General features: G+C 36.0%; 1 protein-coding gene and 1 pseudogene across 4 annotated transcripts; one reads left to right on the top strand and one right to left on the bottom strand.

The window, feature by feature from the left end:
* Positions 1–4,461, bottom strand: LOC149221036 (putative clathrin assembly protein At4g32285 pseudogene; annotated as a pseudogene). Of its 3 annotated transcripts, XR_016249329.1 has the most exons (4): positions 4,148–4,461; positions 3,798–4,014; positions 3,301–3,462; positions 1–2,170 (listed from the first exon to the last, which is right to left on the bottom strand). The product of XR_016249329.1 is annotated as a putative clathrin assembly protein At4g32285 pseudogene, transcript variant X2 (transcript). The 3 variants fall into 3 exon arrangements; XR_016249328.1 differs by lacking the exon at positions 4,148–4,461 and having other exon boundaries at positions 3,798–4,054; XR_016249330.1 differs by lacking the exons at positions 3,798–4,014; positions 4,148–4,461 and adding an exon at positions 3,646–3,670.
* LOC149221035 (uncharacterized) lies at positions 3,340–26,640 on the top strand. Its single transcript, XM_089387300.1, has 3 exons — positions 3,340–3,406; positions 21,011–21,079; positions 26,225–26,640. The coding sequence occupies exons 1-3, from the start codon at positions 3,340–3,342 to the stop codon at positions 26,638–26,640; spliced, it is 552 nt and encodes a 183-aa protein (XP_089243426.1).
* Positions 26,641–26,666: the final 26 nt, after the last annotated feature.

Raw genomic sequence — 26,666 nt, 5'->3', positions numbered from 1 at the left:
TAACTAGTGGACTCTGAATCAGTGCCTAAGAAAGCCAGCTAAATAGTTTGCGATGAAAGATCATGATTAATAATAGGCTCGATAAGTTGGCATATATCCTTCCATACGTGGCATGCCATAAGGAGGCATGCCAAAGGAGTTTTGAGCAGGCATTCCATAAGAATTAGAATACAATTTCATGATGCCATGTTGCCCCTGCATGCCATCCTTTTGATACTGCTGCCAAAACTGCTGCTCTTGCACTAAAAGGTGCTGTTTCTTTGACATGTCTGACATCTGAACATATGAAGGCGGTGGGACATTTAAGGATGCAGCAAATGGATCCTCTCCAGTTGGGACAACATTACAGGATGCAGCAAACGGATCATCTCGAGTGTATGTCGTTGGGGCAGGCAATGATAGAAATGAGGATGACTGTCGACCAGGTAGGGCAACACTGCTTGCACTTCCAGGTGCCATAAGTTGTGACATATGCTGCTGATGAGCTGCAGCTTGGTCATACAAGCCCTCCACGAGCAAGCTATCAAAACCACCTGCCATTGAGCCTCCTTGTTTTCTAAGATTGCTGACTGACTCTACAAGCGCAAGCTCCCAACCAGCCTTTCCATTCAATGGTGTTTCCCATGCAGAGGCCGTCCCATTAAATTCAGATCCCTTGTCAGAAGGTGGAAATGCCTCCCATTCCTTTGTAGCATCCGATTGTGAAGAACCACTAAAGAGTGCTAATGCAAACTTGTTCTCTAGTTCTTTGGATGAAATGGTCGCATTGTTTACATTTAATAAATCTCCCTCTGGCTGTTGTGTTAACTTCTGTGTTTCCTCAGGTTCATTACTTGCATCATCTCCAGGAGCTGGAAGCGCTTTCATGTTATTTAAATCCTCGGCTGGTTCTTCTGATATTGGGCCAGGACTTTGCAACTTCTCTGGCTCTGGTTCTGGACTCTTAGGCCTTTCATTGCGAGAAGATGACCTCTCACTTAAAAATTCCTCCAATGTCCTAAGTAGTTGCTCTGAAATCATTTGCACTTCTGGATATTCTGCGGTTCTACACACTCCCATGTTTTTGCACAAGTTATAAACGGATGCCAGTTCTCCAACTTTCTTTGCTGCTCTTAAATACATCTCAAATGCCTTGGCAGAATCCTGATACTCCATTTCAAAGAATCTATCCAGGATAACAGCCAAGCCATCACAGATATGACCATAAAGCTGAAAGCTCTCCCTTACAATAGGATAAAGAGCAGTTTGAACCAATCTGTTACTCTTTGCTGGACCTGTAGGGCGGCAGGCAATGAAATGTTCCAAAATCCGCAGCCAACGGTACAACTTGTCAAAAATCATTTCAGTCTTCATATCCCGGATTGCCATAGGTTGACCATTGTCAACCTGTGTTTCTTCTTGCTCACGGACTTCATAATCACTGTAACCAGATCTGTGGTTATTGTATCCATTGCTCCCATAATCTCCACTTCCATCGGCATTGTATCCCATCCTCCGATTGCTGTTGTTAAATCTACCATTAATCTGTTTTTTTTCAGCAACTGAGCAATCAAGGCACTCGTCAAGGTATGAAGCATACGTGCGTACAAAGGCAGAGTAATCCCAGGCATTGGAATGTGAATCATCCCTAAAATCAGACAAATTTAATAAACGAACACCATGCCTTGTTGCATAAAGCACTTCATGCTCAAAGCTTGGATCACCATCCCGCAACAGCCTATGAATAAGCCCCACTGCTTTCAGTGCCACTACCCAGTTGTGAGTTTTGCCAAGGCGTTTAGACAAGCCTGCTACACAGGCATTCACATAGCCCCTTGAATACGAAGTGAGTTGCAAAATTTCCTGTACATATTTTTCATCAGTTGGAACTTCATCATGACTGGTGGCCTTTACAATTGCAACATCCAAGTCTGGAGCTCTGGTGCTTGCCACTTTTGCTAGTCCAATGCTTGTCTGATCCTTAACTGTCCCCATAGCTTTTCTTAATTTGCTTGGAGCCATTGCTTCCTGCTTATAGGGCCTTCTGAATTATTTTGTCTCTAGTTTGTTATAATAGCTTAGATCTCGTTTAAAGTGCAAGTCAATTCATATAGAAAGCAGGGCAGGACCAAAACCTTTGTGCATACTTATAGCATATAGGAAGGAAGTCGCTCCCAATAGCCTTCAAGTCCTGTTGAAGGAAGATATCAAACTCCAAGTTATTAGACAGATCTTTGTAATGCCATATTTCAGAGTTTCCGCTTCTATTCATGTATAGTTGCAGCTATCCAAAGATGGAACAAAATCTGTAGCTGATAATGTAGAAAACATTTATAAACATGCAGGCAACGGGCAGCATATAAATTTGTTTAGTTCGACAAAAAAAGGCACAAAACAATTAAGTTGTAGTGACCACAGTAGACCTCCAAGAAAAATAGGTTATTTATTCCAGATTTCTTTCATCGAACTAAATCAAAATGTTTTATATAAATTTGATTCCCGGACAGTTAAAATAGGAAAGATACAGACAGAGCCGTAAATAGCTATTATTTCCAATACGCCGGGACTCTGTAACTGAGAAAAGCATTCGAACAGGAGGTAATCTTCAGAAAAAACAAGCGAACAGTCCAGGAAAATGGAAACGATACTAAATTGACTAGGAAAAGCCCATTTCTTGACACCCAGAACACAGACACGAATTCCGCCGGATTCCAGTGGCATTCCACCCAATTAGCAGAAGATATAATCAAAAGAAATAGTGCAATAACTGTAAGCATGCTCAATCAAAGCTACATATCTTTACCCGAAAACATCCCCAAATAGGGCCATCGTTAGTGGTTTATATTAACCACCGGGCAATCTTTTTACATATCCTACATCTACGATTTTTCAAACGAGAATTACATGTTTATAGAAGATTTTCATATATTTACCATAAAACAAATATTTCAAGATTTTCTGTGCTGACACAATTTTTCAAAGGAGTAGTTTAACGAGGCGGAGGAATTGCAAAATTTTGTAGAAAAGCATCTAAATAGTATTTTTATGGTGGAAATGGATTCAGCACCATCAAAACCGTCTAGAACACCTAAAATTTTGAAGTTTAACAACTATAACTTGGATTCACAAAAATCCTTGCTGCATACCAAAATTTAAATAACTTTCCAGACAATTCCTTCGGCTAGTAGTATGGTTGACCAAAGCCCGCCTCAACTGGAGAAAAATTAAATTACTGAAAACTACGCTTATTATCAGGTGGGGGAACAGAGCAGCAAAGAATAATAACAAAGGAAACAAAATACTGAGAAGAGAAGGCAGTACCTTGTCAAAATAGTATCATCCCAGATAAAACGAGGCGAAATGTTCAAATCTGGCGCGTCTATGATCGAACAGGGCAAACAGACGGATCGAGCACGGCAAACAGACGGTACATCGGGTCAAAATGTATGCAACCTTCACGAAACCAAGGCCAAACCTCCAAGTCTGTGAAGCACAAAAAGAATCTCATTCAAAAAACGCATACCTTACTGGATTCAAATGGCCTTGCCTCAAACAGGGACAACCGTCTCAAAAGTTTAGAAATAACAACTCAAAGAACAGCAATTTCAGAATTTCCTGCTGAAGCTCAAAAGACATACACAAATCATTAAAATCCCTTGTCTTAACCTGTAAGAAGCCCGAACCTTTAAATCTCTAAATGCCCGGGGGTCGAAGACAAACAAATTTTCAGAACTTCACTACTATTGTATAAAAACGCAAAATCTTAAATATTTTTTGACTACATCGCGCGGATGAGTCCTAATCATCGAAAATTTCACCTTTCTCGCCTCCGATAACAGCAGAACTACAAATTTTCGCCTCCTTAAAACCGCACAAAAACAAATCGCCTCCAAAAGCACGCAAAAAAAAAACGCAAATCTACACCGAAAGCGAAGCGACGAGAATCAAAATAAACTTCTTCGAAGAGGCATCAGCTGTGCAGCATAAGCTTCGTCCTCAGACCGCGTGAGGCATAGATTCCGTCCCTTGGTTTCTCTGCATCACCGACTCGACGTTTCAGCATTTAACTTTTAAAAAACCCGACACAAAAAATAAAAATAAAAATGGCACGGACCAAATAGACATGATTTAAATTCCTATTGGATTCCGCGTTTTGCCAACTTTCCACCTCGGTGGTCTAAATACGAGCGGTCCGTCGATCTCCAGATCGCGCGGCTGTCGTTCTTTACCTCAATTTTTCAATTTATTTAAAGCCGTTCTTTGAAAAAGAGAAGGGTGCAGAAGCTCCTTTTGGGGTTTCAAAACCAGTTTACATAAAATGATATCCCTGTTTTGACAAACAAAAAGGTCCCTGACAAATACTTCACACTTTATTTCTGGAATTCAACCTTGATGAAAATTTGTCATATTTTGACTCACTAGCCTGATTCACTTGCTTACTCGCCTCAGTGATTGACCTTTCATGGCGCTGATTTTTCCTTGGGTTTTTCCGATGGATGATCGAATTTTTGGGGGCGTTTTTCCCGAGTATCGTGGGTTAAGGTCTTCAACTCAGAGAACAATCCTACACGTATCATAAAAAAATAATAAAAATTATTAAAGTTAAAAAAAATTATTCTCTAATTTTTTGTCACGCTGTGATTGACGTTGCCATAATTCCCTGGTTGAATGATTGAATTTTTTGGGGGCGTTTTGACAAATAGCTTTTTCCGAGATAATGATATTTATCCTATTACACATTAATGTAGAATTATTAATGAGAATAAATTTTAATTAAATTATCATTTTATTGAGTTTGTAGAGTGTGTAAACGGATCAAGTCTCTTCGTGTGTAGGATGTCTTTTAAGCTAATACCATATTTATAATTGGTTTTCATTTACAAATTACAATCTTTCTTTTTATGAGTTTTAATTTTAAATTTAGTTATTTATTTATTAAGAAAAATTTTATTGATAATATGTGTTAGATTTAATAGACTTATTATTGAAAATATGTGCTAGACTCAATAGAGTTACTATGTTTTTTGAGACACTATATGTCTCACAATTGGCTTTCATCATCAGCTCCTCTTCATAAGATTTGAACCTTAAACTTGATGGGTGCACCTCAAATCTCTCAAAGTGTTATAAATATGTACTAGCTCCTACACTCAACCCCATGAACTTTGAAGTTAAAACTTATGAATATCCCTTAAATCCCTCCAATTATATATTCAATGAAATGCATTTTAAATATTCCCTCCAATTATATATTCAATGAAATGCATTTTAAATATTCCCTCCAATTATATATTCAATCAAATGCATTTTAAATATTTCCTAAAGTGATTGATATATATAATTACGTAGGAACATAAATAAGGTTCAATCAAAATCCACAAAGATAATAAGCTTAGGGGACTTGATCACGTGACCTCTTGCTTGTAACTTATAACACTTTAGTACTCAAGCCAACCAACTCAGAATACACAGAAACATGAATAAGGTCCAATAAAAATTCACAAAGATAAGCATGGGGGCTTGACCTCTTGCTTGTAACTTATAGCAATTAAGCACTCAAGCTAACTCACTAGGAATACACAAACAGAGACAAGGTGAACACTATGATATTTTTTTTGTAAGCCAAAAATTTCTATTAATTCAAATCAGATGTACATCTTAAGAAGTTGTTAGGAAAAATCCTTTCGGCCTCACTCTTCCTGGATTTTTTGGCCAAAAGGTAGTAGCAAAATCTCGATAACAAAAGACAAGATGAACTTGAAGACCACATGTAGATAGCCCAGAAAGACCAAAAACCCCAAGAATTTGAATACAAATGGTGATAATCCCTGGTCCAAGGAATTAACCGGAGTTGGATTGTCTGAACCAGTGCCTGGTGATGAAGGAGGAATAAAAGCACAATGCACATGTCCTTCCATATGTTCTAATTGACCTTCCAGCTACTCCAACTTATTATAGATCCTCCTTTGACCATGCTGAAGAGTGGTGAACTAATCCTACATATGTCATTGGCTACGTTGCAAGTCATTCATGAAACCAATGATTGCATTCTTATCGTTGTGTCAATGACATCCAAGCTAGTCAAGGAGTAAAGTGATGTGTTGAAGTCAATTGTCCAAAGAATCAAAGGGGGTGGCAATTCAATTTTGCTAGGAGACTGTGTTGGATTCAGGTCCATCTCTTCCTCTAGATCTCAATTGTCCAAGTGGTGTTCATCCTTTTGGCCATGTGAACCTATACCTCGACAAACCTTGTCACGTTGGTGTTGTATGGAAACAATGTTAATGATCACACACAAATATTCCAAATCTCGCCATTGTATACACCAACCCCTCTGAAGTCCCCTAGCTATAACGTCGTTCCAAAGCCCAGTTTCGCCTTAGCACTACAAGCAACAACCCCTCATGTTTCTCCCCAAGCAACTACCTCCCCCACCTTATCCACTAGCATCCTCCCCTTACACTGGCTCCATGGGTTTCCCCCTCCTTGACTTCCCACCTCAACATAGATTGTTTCCCCCTAACTCCAGGGTCTAATGGTTGAAGATGTTCACTGAGAGAACAAGACAGTCACACCACCTCCCGCTAGCCCAGAGTCTTCCTAGACTTACATAAAAATGAGGGAAAATATACACCCTCAAGTAGACACTCCAAAATTCCAAGATTAAGAAAGAGACGACCAATGGTTACAATAACCTCTAACTTCCTAAAAAATTATGGCCAGAAAAAAATAAGTAAGATGCTAACTCAGAAGCAAGCCCAATGGGCCTATCAACCGACCTTGTATCATTCTCCAATTCCCAAAACACCAACCAACAGAGGGTTTGCTTCCCCTTAGCCACCAGGGTGCACCATAATCTACCACCATAAACATCTACAGTACCCAAAGACAGACCTACAATATCAAGAAGAGTGGAGGTAAACCCACAACTAGAGCAAATGAAAACCAACCATACTACTAGGCTCAAAAAATTTACCATAGAATTGAAGACCACCATGTTGCCTAAGTTTGTTGCTCCCTCGCCCAAGCTCCACCTCTGCCACCCTGGCAAGACCACGAAGACACATAAAACAGACTTAGGGGAGTGCCTCTTTCGCGGGTCCCAAATTTGATTGATATGAGTTGGTAAGGTGAGATTTCCAATGCCACATAGGTCTACCTTAATTCCTATCCAAACGATTACTGCTTGATGAGCAGGGAATGACATTGACAAAATGTCTCCCTGTGCATACAAACTACCAACTACTCCTGCCACCTTATCTCCCATGCCCAAGTTTTGTCAATGCCACCTTGCAAGCCATACACTTCTATTTATTTTCCCATGCTATTGATAATCACCCCCACCAGAGAAAACACTACGATATTTTATTTATAGTCAACATTAAATTTTTCTTTAATATCATGTATTATTTATAGTCAATATTGTTTTTTTCTTAAATATCATGTATCAACACCACGTTAAACACTAAAGGAATTATATATCTCCAATATGTTATGATGTAAAAAATACTTATATGTGAAATAAGATCTCTATATATAAATAAAATCCATATAATTTGTACTTTTACTTTTTCTCTATAGAAATAAATCAATATAACTTTTTTAATCAAAAAGAAAGAATAATAAATATTTTTTTTTTAAAGTGTACATTGAAATATTTTATGACTTATTTTATGTATGGCCAACATTAAAATGTATTTTGAAATGTCATGTATCAACTCTATGTTAAGTAAGGAATTAAATATTATTATCATATTATGATGTGAAAAATGCTTACATCTAAATAAGAAATGTTTTTACCTAATTCTTTACTTAACATAGAGTTAACACACTACAATTCAAAATACATTTTAATGTTGGCCATACATAAAATACTTCAATGTACACTTTAAAAAACATATTCATTACTTTTTTCTTTTTAAATAAAAAAGTTATATTGATTTTATATATATATATATATATGATATTGAAATATTTTATTTAAAGTGTACATTGAAATATTTTATTTATGAATAATATTGAAATATTTTTTTAAATGTCACATGTTAACTTCGTGTTAAATATGAATAAACATGTAACCCACTTGAAATACACATGAACATGAATAAGGTTCAATTAAAATCCACGAAGACAATAACCTGGGGAGTTAACTCCATGTTGAGTATGAATAAACATGTCACCTTCTCGAAATACACATGAACATGAATAAGGTTCAATTAAAATCCACGTAAGCCTGGGACTTGACTACATGACCTCTTGCTTGTAACTTATAACACTTACGCACTCAATTAAGTCTGGGGACTTGACTACATGACCTCTTGCTTGTAACTTATAACACTTATGCACTCAAGCTAACCCACTAAGAATACACACACACTTAAGTTGAACACTACAATATTTCATTTATAGTCAACATTGAAATTTTTTTTTTTAAATATCCGTGTATCTACTCCATATTAAACACTCAAGGAATTGTATATCTCCAACATATTATGATGTAAAAAACACACACACACACACATATATATATATATATATATATATAAAAGATAAAGTCGATATAATTTTTTTAGTCAAAGTTGTAATATATAAAAAATGAGAGTGGTCCTGGAGTATGCCCTAAAATTGCTTATACTTGGCTAAGAGGTCGTCCACCAAGTGTAATTACAGGTGACATGGTTTTCCTTGAATAATAGTGATGAGCAAACATGCATTAGTGGATAACATTCATTGATGGTTAAGTCAACATGCATTAGTGGGTAGCAGATGATTTGACAACTGAGTTATGATAGGTTTTCTCATCGTTTATATATATATAGAGAGAGAGAGAGAGAATTTTATTTAAAGTGTAAATTGAAATATTTTATGGTTAATTTATGTATGTTCAATGTTGAAATGTATTTTGAAATGCCAATATGTCAACTCTATGTTCAGTAAGGAGTTAGACATCTTTATCATATTGTGATGTAAAAAACACTTATATGTGAAATAATATTTTTATTTACTTTCAGTTATATATATGATATTGAAATCTTTTATTTAAAGTGTACATTGAAATATTTAATTTATGATTGATATTGAAATATTTTTGTAAATGTCACATGGCAACTCTTTTGTGATAATGAAAAGAATTGCACATTTTCCTCATATTGCATTGTAAAAAGTGTCTTTTAACACAAAATATGTTAATAGACTAAGAAAATATTTTCAAATAAATAAATAATGGATATATAAGACAAAGAATGAATAAGATTATGTTACTTTTAGTATTTTTGGAAGAATATTGTAAAGTAACGCACAGAACAGGAGTTTATTGAAAAACCATTGATCTCATTCTTTGTCCCAAACTCCCTTATTGTAAATCCATTAAAGTAACATCCAAATCAAATTACACAATTCTTATCTTTATTGAAATCCCTTATTGCAAGTGCTTATCTTTACTGGTTGTCATCCACATCAATATGCTCATGAGAACAACACAACATACTTACCTTATATGTTCATAGTGGAGCCTTTGAGTTAATTTGAACATAATTTGTTAATCTATATAGGTTGGGTAGGTTAAAATGATGTGATATGACCAACAAAGTAATTGATATGCTTTTAAGATAACTAGGTTTTGGTAACACAAATTGTAAAGATAATAGTAAATGGAGGTGTTCTCAAACTATTCATAGTTATCTATACAATTCCTTGAAAATGACATTTAATCACTTTTGAAGATGCAAAATGTAAAAATGAAACTTAAACCTTACCTCCTCATCATTATAATAGACAACAACTTATTAGAAATTCAAGTGAGTCCACAAGTTCATATTCAATTTTAAAATATTACACAAAGTTAATCATGATTTAACAACCTTTTAAAATCTATGTAGGTTTTTCAAAGATCATCTTTGAAAAATTGACCATAATATCATCCTATGTAAAGGTTTCTCAATATGGTAAGTTAAAGGATGGTTTTATATAGACTCTTTGTATCCCTTACTAAATTTTTCTAATAATATATGGAGTGTTTAATTTTTTCCAAAATTAATATTATCATTTCAAAATGAAAAAAGAAAAATATCATCAAATATGTATTTCATTTTTTTGAATTAATACATAATAGTAAAAAGAAACATAACATTATAATATCCTTTTTCTAAAAATAAATGAAATATTTACCATATAATAATAATTATTAAAAAACTATCCTATACAAATTCTCAAATTAAAATTAATAACAATATTACTATAAAAATAAACTATTATTATATCATTTGACAACTCATATTTCAAAACCATATTTAAAATAATCTAAATTTTAATAAAACTAAAAAAAATTCTTAAGCAAAATTTTAAAAAATAAAATAAAAAATAATATAAATATTTAATAAAATATGACAACATCCCAAGTGAAAACCAACCCTAACAAACAGACAGTGATTGAATCAACATATGCCTACCCCAACCTAACCCTAAAATTTATTTGAAGTCTATATTTGTTTTGCTAATGGTTTTGGCTTTTCATAAACACCTCTTTAACTTACCTTGTATGTAAGCTTTATGTTAATTTTTTATTTATTTAAAATTTCATTTGGTCTCGTTGATTATGGAGTTGTTAGTTGGATTCGGAGTAGGTGTAACCCTAAGGTATGAAGTTTAGGTTTTGTAATGGTAGGTATCATTCTTATGGAGTTACCTCACTCACTCAAGTTTGAGTGTAATTAAAACGTTGTGTCATCATCATAGCATAGACTCCCTATGGATTTTTACATTCTCGTACATGAAAATCTCAGAGACACGTGATTATTTTATTTTATTGGCTTTGAATCCATCATATCATTAAGTTGATGGCCTAATTATTAGAAGCAAATAAAACTCAACGATATTTAGCATGACCGTTGGAAGCTCTTAATTTTGAGAGTACGAAACTCTTTGTAGTTCAATGTTCAACGAATTTTTAAAAATCCATGGACATTACTTTTTTTTTTTTTAATTTAAACAAAAATTAACAGTGTAAAGATAAATATGAAATCTCTTACGTTGGGATTTTAATTTTTAAGTAAATTTATATAATTTTTTTAATATTGTTGATCTATCATTTGGGAAATTAGATTAGTAGTAATGAAATAAGTTTTTAGTGTAAATTGGATAAGTTAAATTCAATATGATAACTAAAATACTATGAAAATTTGTATATTAAAAGATACACTGAATAGGTTAGAGAGAGTTAAGGGTTTTAATTATTACATATATAGAAACACAAAACATAGGCATGAGAAGAAATTAATCTATTTGCAAATGGTAGTATCAGATGGAGAGGTTAAGCTACCAATAGCAAAAGTTTTGGAGTAAAACTAGGGGGCTTGATGGCATTGACTTTGCTGAGAACTGATATCATTGAGCTACAATGGAATTTAATCCAAATGTAACAAGATTTCCTGCTTTGCCTCATCACTTTTCATCAAAATATTTTACGCAGGCATCTTCATATGCCAATAAAAGTCCATTTTTTTCCAGTATTTAGTGCTTCGTTCCCTAAAGTTCCTTGTATTAGGGACCCAAATCCCTATTTCAACATCCATGTCCTAATCATTACATTATGTTCACCCCGTATTTGATCATTTTCAATAGTCTTTATCTCTTCATGGATGTGTGAGGAAACATGCTCCCAAAAAACTAGTCAATTCACTGGTTTGATGCTACACCCACGTGGAAGAATAGCCAATTTGCACCTCGATATCTCACTACACCGCCCTCGTCCTTCGTGGCCAAAGCATGAAGTCTTGCTACGAGGCATGTCTTTACCACATATAAAGAATTGAGACCACAAAGAGAAATCAACCAAGAACAAACAAAGAGGGATATAGAGAATCAAAGCAGGAAGCAAATAAGGAGAAAAGTGTAGCCAGTAATCTCTAGAAAAAAATCTTGAGAATCACATAAGGAGCCCATATATCATAATAAACCAATTGTCACATACCTCCCACCTTGTGCCATAAAACCTAGGTTAGGAAATGGATGTTTCCGCAACCATTCCACATGAACAAATGATGGCAAGAGATGATACAAATACCTTGGCTAGCATCGATATAGCTCGATGGTGTGTTCTATACATTGCAGTTTCCATTAATGGGTCGGATAACACTCACTTCAAACCATAAACCTCGCCGCACATGTCAAGGCTACGCATCCCTATTCACCCCATTCAAGGGTCTATAATGCTCCTAAGTTGGTGAAGAGAATTGCACCATTACAGAGTCAAAACTAGTGGATGACCATCTCTAATCCAAAGCATTATTTATTAATGAGACTCCCTCATATCCAGTTTTTTTGCTATTTTATTGCAAGTACATGGAAATTATGGGGAATTTGTTATGAACATAATTTATGTAAAAATAATAAAAATATATAATAAATAATAATCATTGTAATATGTAATTAAATAATAATTAAGTTAAACAAAGAGGCATGTCTCTACAGACATGCTTGTTCGTGAAAGGGTACTTACTTGGCTATATATACATGACCCTCATTCCCAATTGTAACATCATTCTCGTTCATACATTTTAATATGTATTCTTGTATCTCAATGGAGATCTACATATTACAAATGTTCTGGAGTATTTAACTTGAAGAGTGAACTTTGTTCGTTCTAGAATTAAAGCTGGAATTGGAAAGAAGATATTGAATACGCTCGAGACTACTTTTGAATCTCCAGCTATTTGATATTTTAATTATTGTTATTCCATACTGCAAGTTTTTGAGTGCACGAATGATTAAATGAAAAGCCCCTTCTACTACAAGTAAGGAGAAACCCTCCCATGCTACAGTTCAAAGACCATATGCTAGGGCAGTGAGCTTTGTTGCATTTAAGTGAACCTGCATTTTTGTTAAAGGACATGGGGGTGAGTTTTGATCCAGTTATGTGTGCATGGGTGACAAGATTATTAATATAATCTCTTTGGGTGCAACCACACATTCAACCACTACCTCAAGGTGTCCCATAACTTTTAGGGTAAGGAGCCCTCACAAAAATCAAATCTTACCAAATAATAAAAAAAGTCATTTCTTTTTTCCATTAAATCCAACCCATTTAGATTAGATAAATATTATTAAAATAATGAGTATAATAAAATCATAAAAACCATTATAATAAGAGAGGAAGATATAAATTAATAAAATAATGAAAAGAAATAAAAACAATATGTTCAAAAGTAAATAATAAATAAAAATTTATAAAAGAAAAACATAATGAAGAAAATAAAAACTTAAAAATATGAAACAAGGAAACAAAAATGAAGGTTATGAAGCTTTGTTAGGCTTTCGTCACGGTTGGTCAAATCATTGACTTAGGGGGCCCGTGAAGTTATTTGTTTTTGTTCTGAGAGCACTCAAGTTGAAAATATCTATCATGTGTAAGTAAAACATGCTTCTTATGAGATCAAATGGAGAGTAGAATAAACTCGGCAAGGAAAAGTATAACAAGGAATTAGAAATAGGATATTTGATACACTATGCAGTTGCCTTCTTCAAGAACTCACTGCCGTCTATAACTAGCTTAGTCGTACATTTCTAAGGTTTCTATCATATATTCCTCACAATTATTAAGAAACTCTGGGGCACATGTGTAAGAAACTCTTAGTCAAATAAGTTTTTTTGCTTATTTAAATTTAATCCACAATAAATCAAAAGCAAATTAAATTTATCAATTATAAAACATAGAATACAAGATGTATGTAGAAATCAGTTTGAAAGAAAATAATAAAAAATAAATTTATCTTTATTCATCTTCATAGTTACCAATCTATTATTACAAATATTTGTAGGCACCTTTTTATTTTTACAAGTATTCATAGGCTCCAACCTATTGGAGACACCAATCCCCACCACTAAGTACCAACTTAACAAGAAACACCAATCTCTTCAATTGACTGGTACCAACCCTCAATTATAATTTTAATTTTCTTCAATATGACTTTTTTAAATAATCATTTGCATTTCCTTCTCAATTCTGCTTACACCTTCTTCACTTATCTATTTCTTCTTGAGAGGTTTCTCTTTATATGGGATGATATTGCTTTTCGTTTCACATTATTTTTCCTCCAATTCTTTCTCTTTTCATACATCATTGTGAGCCTTCGTGAAGAAATGTGTTGATTTAAAAAAACATGTCAACCGTTAATTAAATAATTTATTTTATTTTATTTTAGCTTTGAAAATATCATGGATTTACAAAACTATGGGTTTGAAACCACCAATGGTAAAATCAATTATAAAATATTTCTTTGACTTTTTTACATGATACTAGTAAAATTCACTTTTTACTTTTTTACATGCACCCTTTTTTTTATTATATTTTTTGTGTACCTCCTTTTATTATACTTTTTGATCCATAAAAGTGTCATGGATATTACACTAAAAAATTCATCACAATGGATCTAATGAAAAAATATAGACTGAAATCTAAAATCTATAATATGAGGGTTATTCTCCCTTAGATTTATGGATTTATTAATTTACTATTTTCTATGCTTATGCATGCAATAGATAAAATGTAGAAAATAGATAACAGTGAAAACTGAACACTCACCAATCATAATAAACACTAGATATGACATGGGAAACCATTTCAAGTGAAAACCTAGCTGGAAGGTGTGGTTTCTCTACTCTTTCTTTGTTTGAATGGAAATGATTCAACTACAAAGAAGTGAGACATGTGGCTTGTGGGTTGATATAGAACAGAGACTTTCTCTATTCTACCCTTTCTCAACTAATCTTCTCTATTGTGGAACAAAATGCACTGGAATAGAATGGAACCCCTTTTCCTCCTAGTCACCCAATTGTAACACAACCTAATAACTAATTAGTGGTTTATTTGACCCATTCAACCCTCAATATGGGTTACAAATCGACCCTTCTAGAGTGTTCTTCATAGGGGCCACATGGCTAGACCCTTTTCCATGAATACGAGGGAATGACATGGCATCCTCTTGAATTATGGTGGTCAATCATGATAGGTGAACTTCTAGGAGACATAAATTTTGCATCTAAACTTTGGTATGATTCTTGCACTATTGAAAAGATATTCAAGTGCAGAATAACACAAAGAGGTGAAATGTGGAAACTTTTATCCTCCAAAAATGGTCATTTAAGTCCTCAAACTAGCCCCTCAAGGTTTCTAACCCCAATTCTCCAACCTAGGTCCCATCACTAAAACTACACCTACAAACTAATTTCTCTTATTTTTCCACCTTGAAAGCATCGAAATGGATGTCAAAAAATATAATGATCCAATCTATATTACTTTTTCACTTTTTACTTTTTCACGTGCACCCCCATTTTATTTTATTTTGAAACCTTTATATATTACTTACAACTGTCATATATCTTCTTTGACATCAATAATAGTATATTCAACATCAGGGAGTTACAACCTCAAACCAAGAAATGTAGTTGATGTTGTTGCAAGTTCTGAAGACAAACTGATGAGACTTGAAGGATAAGTTTAAAAAAGGATCTTCTTACTCTTAATGGTGCTACATGAAACTTAGGGTTTCCATAGTAATGATGGTAAGAGGTTTTGGTTCGAGACATAAATAAATCAACACTTATGGTTACTAAGGGTATGGATTCATTAGGGAAAATTTAATATATGAGTCAATGAGTGGACATTCCTCATATGATCTCAAAACCTCTAATTTTAACTAGGACGATCAAGGAAACCTTGCAAAAGGCAGAAGTGTATCAAGTGCAAATAATAGCTTATCAATGTGATGTTAGGGGATAGTGTGAAGCTTAATGAGATAATGGGATTCGATAATTCTTCACTAGCATGTATATTCTCGAGTAAAAGAAAGGTAGAAACTTCTCTTTATTGATTTTTCCCGACACTCGAGAATCAACTTTGAGTCTAAGTTCACGATAACAAACACACTCAAATTCCACAACACAAGCAATTTCCACTGCAGGAAACATATAGCAGTGAATTAATCTCCTGCACATTACAATTTTTAACCCAAAACTTATTATATTACAAATATTAATACAACAAACATAGGGATCTCATACCAAGGATCATGGCCCTTACATACAACCCTAATACAAGAAATACTAGGGCTTGTTGTCAACAACTATGACTACCAACCTTTCCCTAGACAAAGTACACTTTACTTACTTGTTGATATAGTGCTCCACAACCCTTCCAGTCCATGTACCTTGAACACATCTGGCAGGTCCTTTTCCACTTCTTCCATTGATCACTACAACTTTTGCAACTTCATAAAGCTTGCATCTCTAGCTATCCAATCTGCCACTATCAACCTTCCCAGCTGCTCCAAGAGTGACTAAACATAGGCTCATAAAACTGCCCAATAGTTGTTCTCCTGCTCCTCCAAGATAGCCAACTCATAGGGTCTTCATCAAAAGCTTCCCTCTAGCACTGATATGGCTTCTCCAACATCATTGTTCGTAGGGACTTCCATATCTACCCTCTTATCATTAAACTAGGGCTTCATCAGATCTACCTCCTAACTATCCCTTAGCTGCTCCAAGGATCATTGTACATGAGGTCTTCATACTTATCCCTCTTATCAATCCTCTAGCTTCCCCTTATATCATTGAACTAGGGCATCATTAAATCTGCCCACACATCAACAATATGCCTCCTTGCATCTGCTAAACTTAGGGTTCCAAGGACTGCCCTCTTAACAATGACAATCCTACACCTTCATCATTGTACTAGGGAATAAATGATCAGGATTGGATCACTATATTGTTTTTCATCCATCTCAATGCATTCAGAGTGGAAAAAGTGGAGGGATCAGCTCATGGGACCATTTGTATTGGCGGGACCCAAGTTGGCAAAACTAGGTCTGAAACCTTTTGGGAGCATTTTGAGACATAAAACGATGTTTTTTGGGGGTAAAACTTTGTTGCTTTAGCATAGCACCTTTTCATGCTATTCTACACACGAAGATCTTTCCAATGATGCAAAAATCGCATCAGTTAGAGTCCGTATGCAAAAGTTATGCCACATGGAAAGTTAACCTTCCTGTTTTCACACTTATAGTTCGGGAGGATGTTGCGCCAACCCCCATTATTCATGGAAAAGGGGCTAGCCACATGTTTAAGATGTAAAAGACTCTAGAAGGGTCTATATTGTAACTCTAGTTAAGAGTTGATGTATTCAAACTTAACCACTAGTAGGCTATCAAGTTATGTTATAACCAGGCCACTAGGAGGAAGATTCATTCCATTCTTTCGAGAGCATTTTGTTCCATAGTTGAGAAAAAATAGCCAAGAGATATAGGAGGTAGAGCACACACAAAGTATTTGTGCACTGTAGCAGCCCACAGGCCACAGGCATTACTTCTTTGTACCTACAACCATATTTCCAGATAGAGAAAGAGAGTGAAGCAACCTCACCTTCCAGTTGGGTTTTCTCCCGAAAGGGTTTCCCAGAGCATATTTTGTGTCTTATGTGTGTGTGTGAGCTTATTTATCATTCTCTATTTTTTTGTATAATTTCCATTCGCATGCATGCACTAATTACAATTAAATCTACATATCTTAAAGTTTAAAAAAACTACAATAATGTAGATTTGTTCATATTTTTAACATAATATTATCATATATGTTGTGATGAACTATCCAGTGGAATATCCACGATAATTTACAGATCATTTGGTATCAAAGCAAGTTTCTTTGGGTATTTTGTGGAGATTGCATGGATCTAGATCGATAAGGAAAAAAATTGTAAAACCCTAATCATGGCCAACCAATTTGTAAACGAACCTTGTCATCCCGCAGAGGTGAGGTTTACGCAGCTGGAAAAACAAGTTGCAGATATCAACCGCAATGTAAACCTCCTCATGTCGTCCTTGAATAGAAAGTTGTGTATATTTGGAGAAGATGGGGTTTCAAATGTAAAGGACAAATTTGAACAAGGATCAGAAGATCGGGGAGAAATGGATAACTAGTCGAAGAAAGAATCTAGAAAAGATCAACCTGGTTCGAGTGTCGTGAATCAATCCCTGTTTAAAATGGAAGAAAAAGTCGATATCAAGCCATACCACGGTGATATCGACGCTCTGAATTTGAACCATTGGTTGCAGCAATTGGAATTTTATTTCAGCATCCATAAGATTGAGGAAGGACAAAAAATCTCATTTGCGCGGTTGAAATTGGAGGTCCATGCACTGACTTGGTGGGAGAGCCAAATAGAAACCCTGAGGTTGGAGGGAGAACCTCTAGTGACTAAGTGGGAATATTTGAAAACCCTCATTAAGTCACAGTTTTATCGCATTGGGTACGTGGAGGACTAGTGGATCCGGTGGCATTACTTTAGGAAAAAGTCGAGCCAAATCGTGCATGAGTACACCATGAAATTCAGAAAGATGGATATAATGTTGGGTATCTCTCCAAAGAACCCATATGTACTCCTCAATTACTTGGGGGGTTTGCAGCACCATCTGTATGAGAAAGTGATGTTGTTGAAGCCCAAATCGGTGGACAAGGCTTGTGTATAGGCACAATACCTGGAGAACATAGGCCTGAAAAGAGTACAATCAAGTGGATCGAAGCAAAATGAGCAACAAGAAGCTTTAAGGAGGGTAAGAAGAATAAAAAGGGGAAAAATATAAAAATACGGAAGCCACAACACACCAGTGTAAATATCCTAGAAACCATTGCAACATTGATGGCCATACAGAGGAAAAATGTTGGAATTTGCATCCAAAGCTAAACTCGAAGAACAAGAAGAAAGATAAGAAGAAGAAGAATCTCATGGCTACATATTCGAGCAACCAAGTTGAAATCAACTCGGATGTGGATAAGAATATCGTATGTATGTCAGTGCAGAAGGAGGTGAATTTGAGTAGCCTTCAACAACATGAAGAGAAAGAAATGAACAAACTCTTCCATATAAAGATAAAGGTAAAGAAGACAAAGGCTGATGCTTTGTTTGACTCAAGATCGCAGGCGAATATCATTGCAATAGTGTTGGTCAAGAAGTTAGGGTTGGAAGTTCGTGATCATCCAAATCCATATCCACTGGGACGGGTAAATAAGGATACAGAGTTGAAGGTAACAAAAAAGTGTAAAATTAGATTTGTTATCAGTGCTAATTTTATTGATGAAGTAGATCTAGATGTGGTTCCCTTTGATGTATGCGGAGTCGTGTTTGGGATTCCATATATGTACATGTGAGAGGTAATATTCATGAGGAGATCCTATCAGTGTCGTCTTGTCAAGGATGGAAAATTGTTCATCATCAATGCGCACAAAGGCAAGTAAAAAATTTCACTAGTAAGTGCCACCAAGCCAAGAAGTTGATAAGTTCCAGCAAGAAATATGTTTTATTGTTTTTAAGAGAAAGTCAGTCTGAAGATGAGTCAATAAGAGGCAAGGAATCCCTGGAGGGGTGTACTGAGAAACAAAAACAACAATTGGAGGAGTCGTTATAGGCATACAAGGATGTGTTCCGAGAGACCAAAGAGTTACCTCATAGGAGAGAAGTGGAACACGAGATCCAGCTATTGTTAGACTCCCAATTGTCAAATATTGGGTTGTACAGGCAGTCCATTATAGAAGTAAGCGAGGTAAAGAAACAATTGCAACAACTGATGGAATAGGGTGTAATTCGACCGAGTACATCACCATGTGGTTCACCCACTATCATTGTGCCAAAGAAGGATGGGACTTCGCATATGTGTATAGATTACAGGGCGTTGAATAAAATCACACTCAAGAAAAGATACGCCCTACCCAGGATAGATGATCTAGGATTAGTTGCAGCAAGCAAAGTACTTCACCAAGCTGGACTTGAAGTCTGGATATCACCAGGATCGAGTCAAAGAAGAAGATACATGTAAGATCACCTTCAAAACCAGGCAAGGTTTGTATGAGTGGTTAGTTATGCCATTTGGCCTATGTAATGCACCAGCTACATTTATGAGAATAATGAATGATGTACTGTGCCCTTTTGTTATTGTTTATCTAGATGATATACTGGTATATAGTGCTACTTGGGAGGAGCGTATTTCACATTTGACAAAGGTGCTGGAAACATTGAAGAAGCACCAACTGCTAGAAAATCTCAAGAAGTGTGAGTTTGCGCAACAGCCTTTGGTGTATTTGGGGTATGTGATCGGTGGAGGAGAACTGAAAAAAGATCCTTCCAAGATGGAGGCCATCATGAAATGGTCAGTGCCTACTAATGTTTCTAAGTTTAGGAGTTTCATTCGAGAAACACAGTACCTTAGGAAATTCATAGCCTCATTTTCAGTGGTAGCAGCACCACTCCACGCTATTATAACATTATTCAACACTCCTGTAGTTATGATGCTCTTATATGGCCTTGGGCAGCCCTTTCCCATTCAGACTTGGTCATTTATTAAAAAGAAAATTTTTAAATTCCATACGTGACTCTGCCCTTATAAAAGTGTGTGTACACGTGGGTACCATAATACCAAACCTGCATACATAGTTTAAAATATGAAAAAAAAAATCCTATTTCTCAAGCGAGGTTTACAGGTTTCACTGAAAGCCCACCTACAGGAGCCCATGGCCTAACTGAATCAACTGATTTATGGTGGTATTTATACACCTCATAGGAAGGCCTAAAACATAGAAGGAGATATGATATCGACATTATAATCCTTTTGTCCCCAGATCAAGTCTGATTTTCCCTTTCCCTCCCGCACTCCCAAACATAGGAAACCCTTGTTTCCTTGCAAAGATTTTCATCTTCCATGATATGACATCCTTTTGCACATATTGAGGTGATCTTTGAGGCTTGGGCTGGACAGATCTAGAGGAAGGTTCGTTGGTGCCGTTGTCGGATCAGGTTATATTCATCGACTCCTATTTGTTGCTATTAATGAAGAAGCCTTGTCTTGTTCCTGAAATTTTGTGATCTCATGTTTTTATAATTCATGTCTAACATATCATGATTTATATATCTATACTTGATGATATAAAATGTTTAATATGCACATTCTTTGAAATATTTTCTATGTATATGCTTCTCTGGTTTATGTTACAGGTCTGAACGCATTGGAGGAAGCAGAAGGTTTGGACCCTATGGGATCGACATCAAATGTAGGACCTCCAGGTATTCTCCCTAAACCCAACTTTAGCAATTTTCATAGTTTTCTTGCTTGAATGAGTGTTTCTTGTTGATAGTCTGTCTTCAATCTATTAAGGTTCTCAACCCTTACCTAAGGGAGTTTTCTCTTGCTAACACATGCCATAACAACATGTGGTAAGAGTTTCTAGTGGGGAAAAGGTCAACATAAGGCTTTTGAGGAGCTAAAGAAGAAGATTAGTCAAGCACCAGTTCTGGCATTACCAAACTTGCAACGACCCTTTGAAGTGGATATATATGTGAGTTGGTATGTTATGGGAGTTGTCTTGTTGTAGGGAGGAAGTCCCATATGCTACCATTCTGAAGTATTTAATGGGGCAATTCTTAACTACCCTACCTACGACAAAGAGCTCTATGCCATGGTGCAAGTTGTGAAGAAGTGGAAGCACTCTTTGATGGTAAAGGAGAAAATAATCCACATAAATCACTAGTCATTACAGTACTTGTAGGCCCAAAGTAAGTTACAACATACCAGACATTACAAGTAGATGGGGATTTTACATCAGTTTCATTTGGCGATCAAGTATAAGAAGGGAAACACAAATAAGTTGGACGACATTCTTTCAAGGCCACCCACATCAAATATCACAACTTTGGAGACTCTTATGCACATGGAGCCATTCACCCATGATGCATACACAGAGGCATATTCAGAAGATGAGGACTCCAAGGAGGTGTATCAACAGTTGCAGAGTCAAATTCATGTGCACGATGGTGACAACATTGTTGACTATCATCTCTAGGATGGGTTACCCTACATACTAGATAAGCTATTTGTTCCTAAAGGTGAGAGATTGCAGTTGATTAGAAAGGCTCACACCTCCAAGGTTGCAGGGCACTTTGGTGTAGGGAATACCATGGCTAACATGCAGAGGTATGTGTATTGGCCCAAGATGAAAGAGAAGGTAACTAGGTTCATAAGAGGATGCATGTTTTGTTATACCAGCACACTTAGCAACAAGAAACAGGGTCTCAAACATCCTTTACATGTGCCTACTTGTCATTGGGAAAGTATTTCCATGGACTTTGTGGGAGGTTTACCGACAACCAGGAAGGGACCTGACTACCTGTTTGTGGTAGTTGACAGGTTCAACAAGATATGTGTTCTAATGCCCTGTAAAAAGACCATTAGCGAACAAGAAGCAAAAAACTTATTCTTTGGGCAAGTCTGAGTGCACTTTGGGATACCAAGGAGCATCATTTTAGATAGGGATACAATATTTCTTAGTGCATTCTAGACTACATTGTGGAAGAATATGGACACAAAGTTGAATAAATCTACAACATTCCATCCATAGACAGATGGGTAGACAGAAGTAATAAGAATTTGGTGCAACTTCTAAGGGGATATAACCAAAAGAATCCGAAGGCCTAGGATGAAAATATGGTATATATACAACATTCTTACAATAGAGCAGTCCACACTTCTACAGGGAAGTCCCATTTTGAAACTTGTTTTGGATATTTGGCACCTTCACCTTTGGATATTGCATATGGGCTGCAAGGAGGAGTGAGGGAAGATCTTATAGGAGATGCTTTGAGGGCTCAAAAATTTATAGAGAAGATCATGCAGATCCATCTACAGGTACAAGGAACATTGTATAAGTCACAAGAGAAGTATAAGGCTAGGCATGATCAATATAGAATAGATAAATCATTCAAGGTGGGAGATAGAGTATGGCTACAATTGAACAAGGAGAGGTTGCAGGGGTCTGGTAAGAAAATCAAGGCTCTAAGGTATGGTCCCTTTGAGATACTAGAAAATGTGGGTGATAATGCCTATCGACTCAGTTTACCACCATATATGTGCATTTACTCAGTTGTGAATGTGGAGAATCTGAAACTCTATGAGCCTTCCATGCTAGATCATGAAGAGGAACATGTCCTACCTTCTATGGAGGATTTAGCACCAGACGCTTAGGAAGAGTTGGTAGAAGATACCATTTTGCAGAAGAGGTCCAGAACTACAAGAAAGGGGCAACATGACCTTTGGCTGATTGTGTTGAGGGGACAACTTCCAGGCAAAGCTAAATGGTATACTATAGAGAAGGTGGAGGAAAAATTTCCTCACATCATTCAGTAAAATATTTTGGGGACCAAAAGCCTCCCAAAATGGGGAGATATGATCCGGATTAGATCATTATATTATTTTTCATCCATATCAATGCATTAAAAGTGGGAAAAGTGGAGGAATCATCTCATGGGACCATTTTTACCAGCTGGACCTAGTTTGGCAAAATGGGGTCTAAAACCTTCCGGGGGCATTTTTGAGGCATCAAATGACATTTTTTGGGGGTAAAAATTTGTTTCTTTATTTAGCACCCTTTCATGCTATTCTACACACAAATATATTTCCAACAACACAAGAAGCTCTTCAATCAGAGTCTATATGCAAAAATTATGCCACTGAGAAGTTGACCTTTCTGCTTTCACAACTATAGTTTAGGAGGATGCTGCGTCAACCCCCATTATTCATGGAAGACGGGCTAGCCACGTGTTTTTTTAAGTAAAATACTCTAGAAGGGTCTATATTGTAACTCTAGTTAAGAGTTGATGTAGTCAAACTTAACCACTAGTAGGCTATCAGGTTGTGTTACAATGGGACAACTAGGAGGAAGAGGCATTCCATCCTTTTGAGAGAATTTTGTTCCATAGTTGAGAAAAGATAGCCAGTAGAGATAGGAGGTAGAGCACACACAGAGGGTCTGTGCACTGTAGTAGCCCATGGGCCACATGCATTACTTCTTTATATCTGCATCTATATTTCCAGACAGAGAAAGAGAGTGAAGCGACCTCACCTTCTACCTAGGCTTTCTCCTGAATGGGTTTCCTAGAGCATATTTTGTGTCTTATGTGTGTGTGTGAACTTATTTTTCGTTTTCTATTTTTCTACATAATTTCCATTCACATGCATGCACTAATTACAGTTAAATCTACAAATATTAAAGTTTAATAAAACTGTAATAGTGTAGAATTTTTCATATTTTTAACATAATACTATCAGATCTGTTGTGACGAACTATCCAGTGGAATATCCACGACAATTTACGGATCAATAAACAATTGTTGCTCAAAACCTAGGAACAAACCTCATTACCAACATTTCACTTTATGACAACTCCTACACATTACCCTACTTTGTAGCACTGTCAGAGACATAACTCGACTTCACTTGATTCATGTACCAGCTCGCTTGATCTCAAAGATATGTTGCCCTAATTACAATGGAAAGATAGACCTCTTGTCACACCCATCAAGGTCATGACCTCCATTAATCATGCACATAATCAACAACGAATTGTCATAGTATTTTAGGGCAGAACTTAGGTGTTGTCCGTACATAGAAGAAACCCTAAACTAGAGCATCAACCTAATGTCCAAAACCTTTGGAACATCCCTTCCATCACCTAGAAATCAATCAACATGAAAGACAAATCAACATACCTTGATTTGAAGTATGATCTACCTTCTCAAGGTTACGCTTTTGTGGCAAAGGACCTGAGGTTTTTGACCCTCTTTAGGGCTCTTGTGGCTACCTCAGAGGTGCCCTAAACTTGGCCTCAAATGCTCCTCTCAAAGCTATGTAACCCTCTAACAACGTAAACTTTGAAACGGGAATTGATACTGTTACCCGTTTTGTAGAGATAACAAAAAAGTGACCCGATTTTGAAAAGGGGCGATGCAGAACACACATATTTTTTTAGAGCATAGTTTTTGGCACTTTAAATAACCGATACGATTACCCGTTTCGTAGGGGTAGTAAAAACGTGACCCAATTTTGAAAAGTGGTGATGCAGAATACACTTCTTTTTTTCGGAGCATATGTTTTACACTTTAAATTTTCTTATGTATCAAATATAAATATTTGTTTTTAAATGTTAGTGATTTTCATGCTAATTTTGAAACGTGTTGATGCAGCATACCTTTTTTTTAGAGGACTTAGGTTTCACACTTTAAAATTTATTATGTCCATTTTTTTGAAATTATGATTACTTAACGAATTTTCAAGTTGTTTTATTTTTACTTTTTTAAATGTTGATTACTTAAAAAAACAAATATAAAAATATATATAAAAAAGACAAAAATAAAATAAAAAAAAGTTAAAAAAAATTATCTCATAAACCATAAACAATTTGAAAAAAAAAAAAACAAAATTTAAAAAAAAAATATAAAATTAAGTAAAAATAGAAAAATTTAAAAAAACATTAACAAAAACTAGAAAAATAAAATAAAAAACAAACTAGATTTTTAAAAAATAGAAAATTAACAAAAAATAATTTTAAAAACTAGTAAAATTAATATTAAAAACATTTAAACGCGATCTCCTTCTCACTCTGCTGAACGGTAAGGCGCCTCTGTGTGTTGGAAGGAAGGACGCCCGTGGTTGGGGAGCCGCCCCAGGGTTGTATACTGTTGCGCAGGGGTATAAAAGCCTCCAAGATCGTCCTCACGTCCCTCCAGACCTTGCTGTGTGGAAGGGGCTCTGGACCTACAAAACCATGCCAAAACTTGACTCATTCTGCTGGCTGTTATTCCACAAAGGAATTTTAACAGAAGACAGATTGATGAAGAAAGGATTCCAAGGTCCCTCACGATGCCACTTGTGCTGTGACAGTGAAGAGACCGCCCAACACATTATCTTGGATTGCAAATTCTCAAAAGAAATCTGGCAGAATCTCTTGAGTCATTGGAAAATAGAATTCATCTTACCTACGTCTATCTCTGACTTATTTGCAAACTGGTGAAACTTCTACCCAGAAACGCTCCCAAAAAACGAAAGTTTCAAAGCTGCATGGCTCTCCTTGCCGAAATTTATCTGCTGGCAAATCTGGCTGGAAAGAAATAGAAGAGTCTTCAGAGATGAAAGCTTAAATCCACAGTTCACCATCATCAAAATAAAAAGTCTATGGAAAGAAAGTCTGGGGGAGCATTTGTCAGACTCAAACCTAAGCCAGAAAGACTTAGACTGAGGTGCCTCATTGGATCTCCAATTCTCTGGAGAAACAAGGCAACACAAGGATACAAAAGAGTGGCAATTCAGAGGGAAGGAGAATGAACTATATGATTTGCTCATCAGGCAAGCCAGATACACTCTGTTCTTTGATGGGGCAGCGAAAGGCAACCCCGGATTGGCTGGGGCAGGAGGAGTTATAAAGAATAAGGAGGGCAGAATTGTGACTAAGTTCGCTTGGGGATTAAGACAATCCACCAGCATTCAAGCAGAAGCCCTGGCACTTCTTCAAGGTCTTAAGCAAGCAAAGGCCTCTGGTCTATCAGATGTTAATATTATAGGAGATTCTCAGTCCATAATTAAAGTCTTATTGGAGGATTCTACTCCTGCAGATCTTAGATTGACAAGAGTGATTTCAAGAATCAGAATTCTGGTGAAATCTTTCCAGACTGCAAATTTCCTTCATGTACTGAGGGGGAATAATAAAGATGTTGATTTGGAAGCCAACAGGGCGATGCCACTTCCCACTGGCTCTCTTTTGAAAGACGGAATGGAGGAGTGGGACTCCATACCATAAAATAGATTCATGTTTTACTGCATTAT

This window comes from Pinus tabuliformis, chromosome Q (assembly GCF_031772625.1).
Source record: "Pinus tabuliformis cultivar Carrire ecotype Pingquan chromosome Q, CPIR1, whole genome shotgun sequence".
NCBI classification, from domain to species: domain Eukaryota; kingdom Viridiplantae; phylum Streptophyta; class Pinopsida; order Pinales; family Pinaceae; genus Pinus; species Pinus tabuliformis.
Note: the sequence above shows the minus strand (reverse complement) of the source record. Positions and strands in the feature narration are given on the sequence as shown.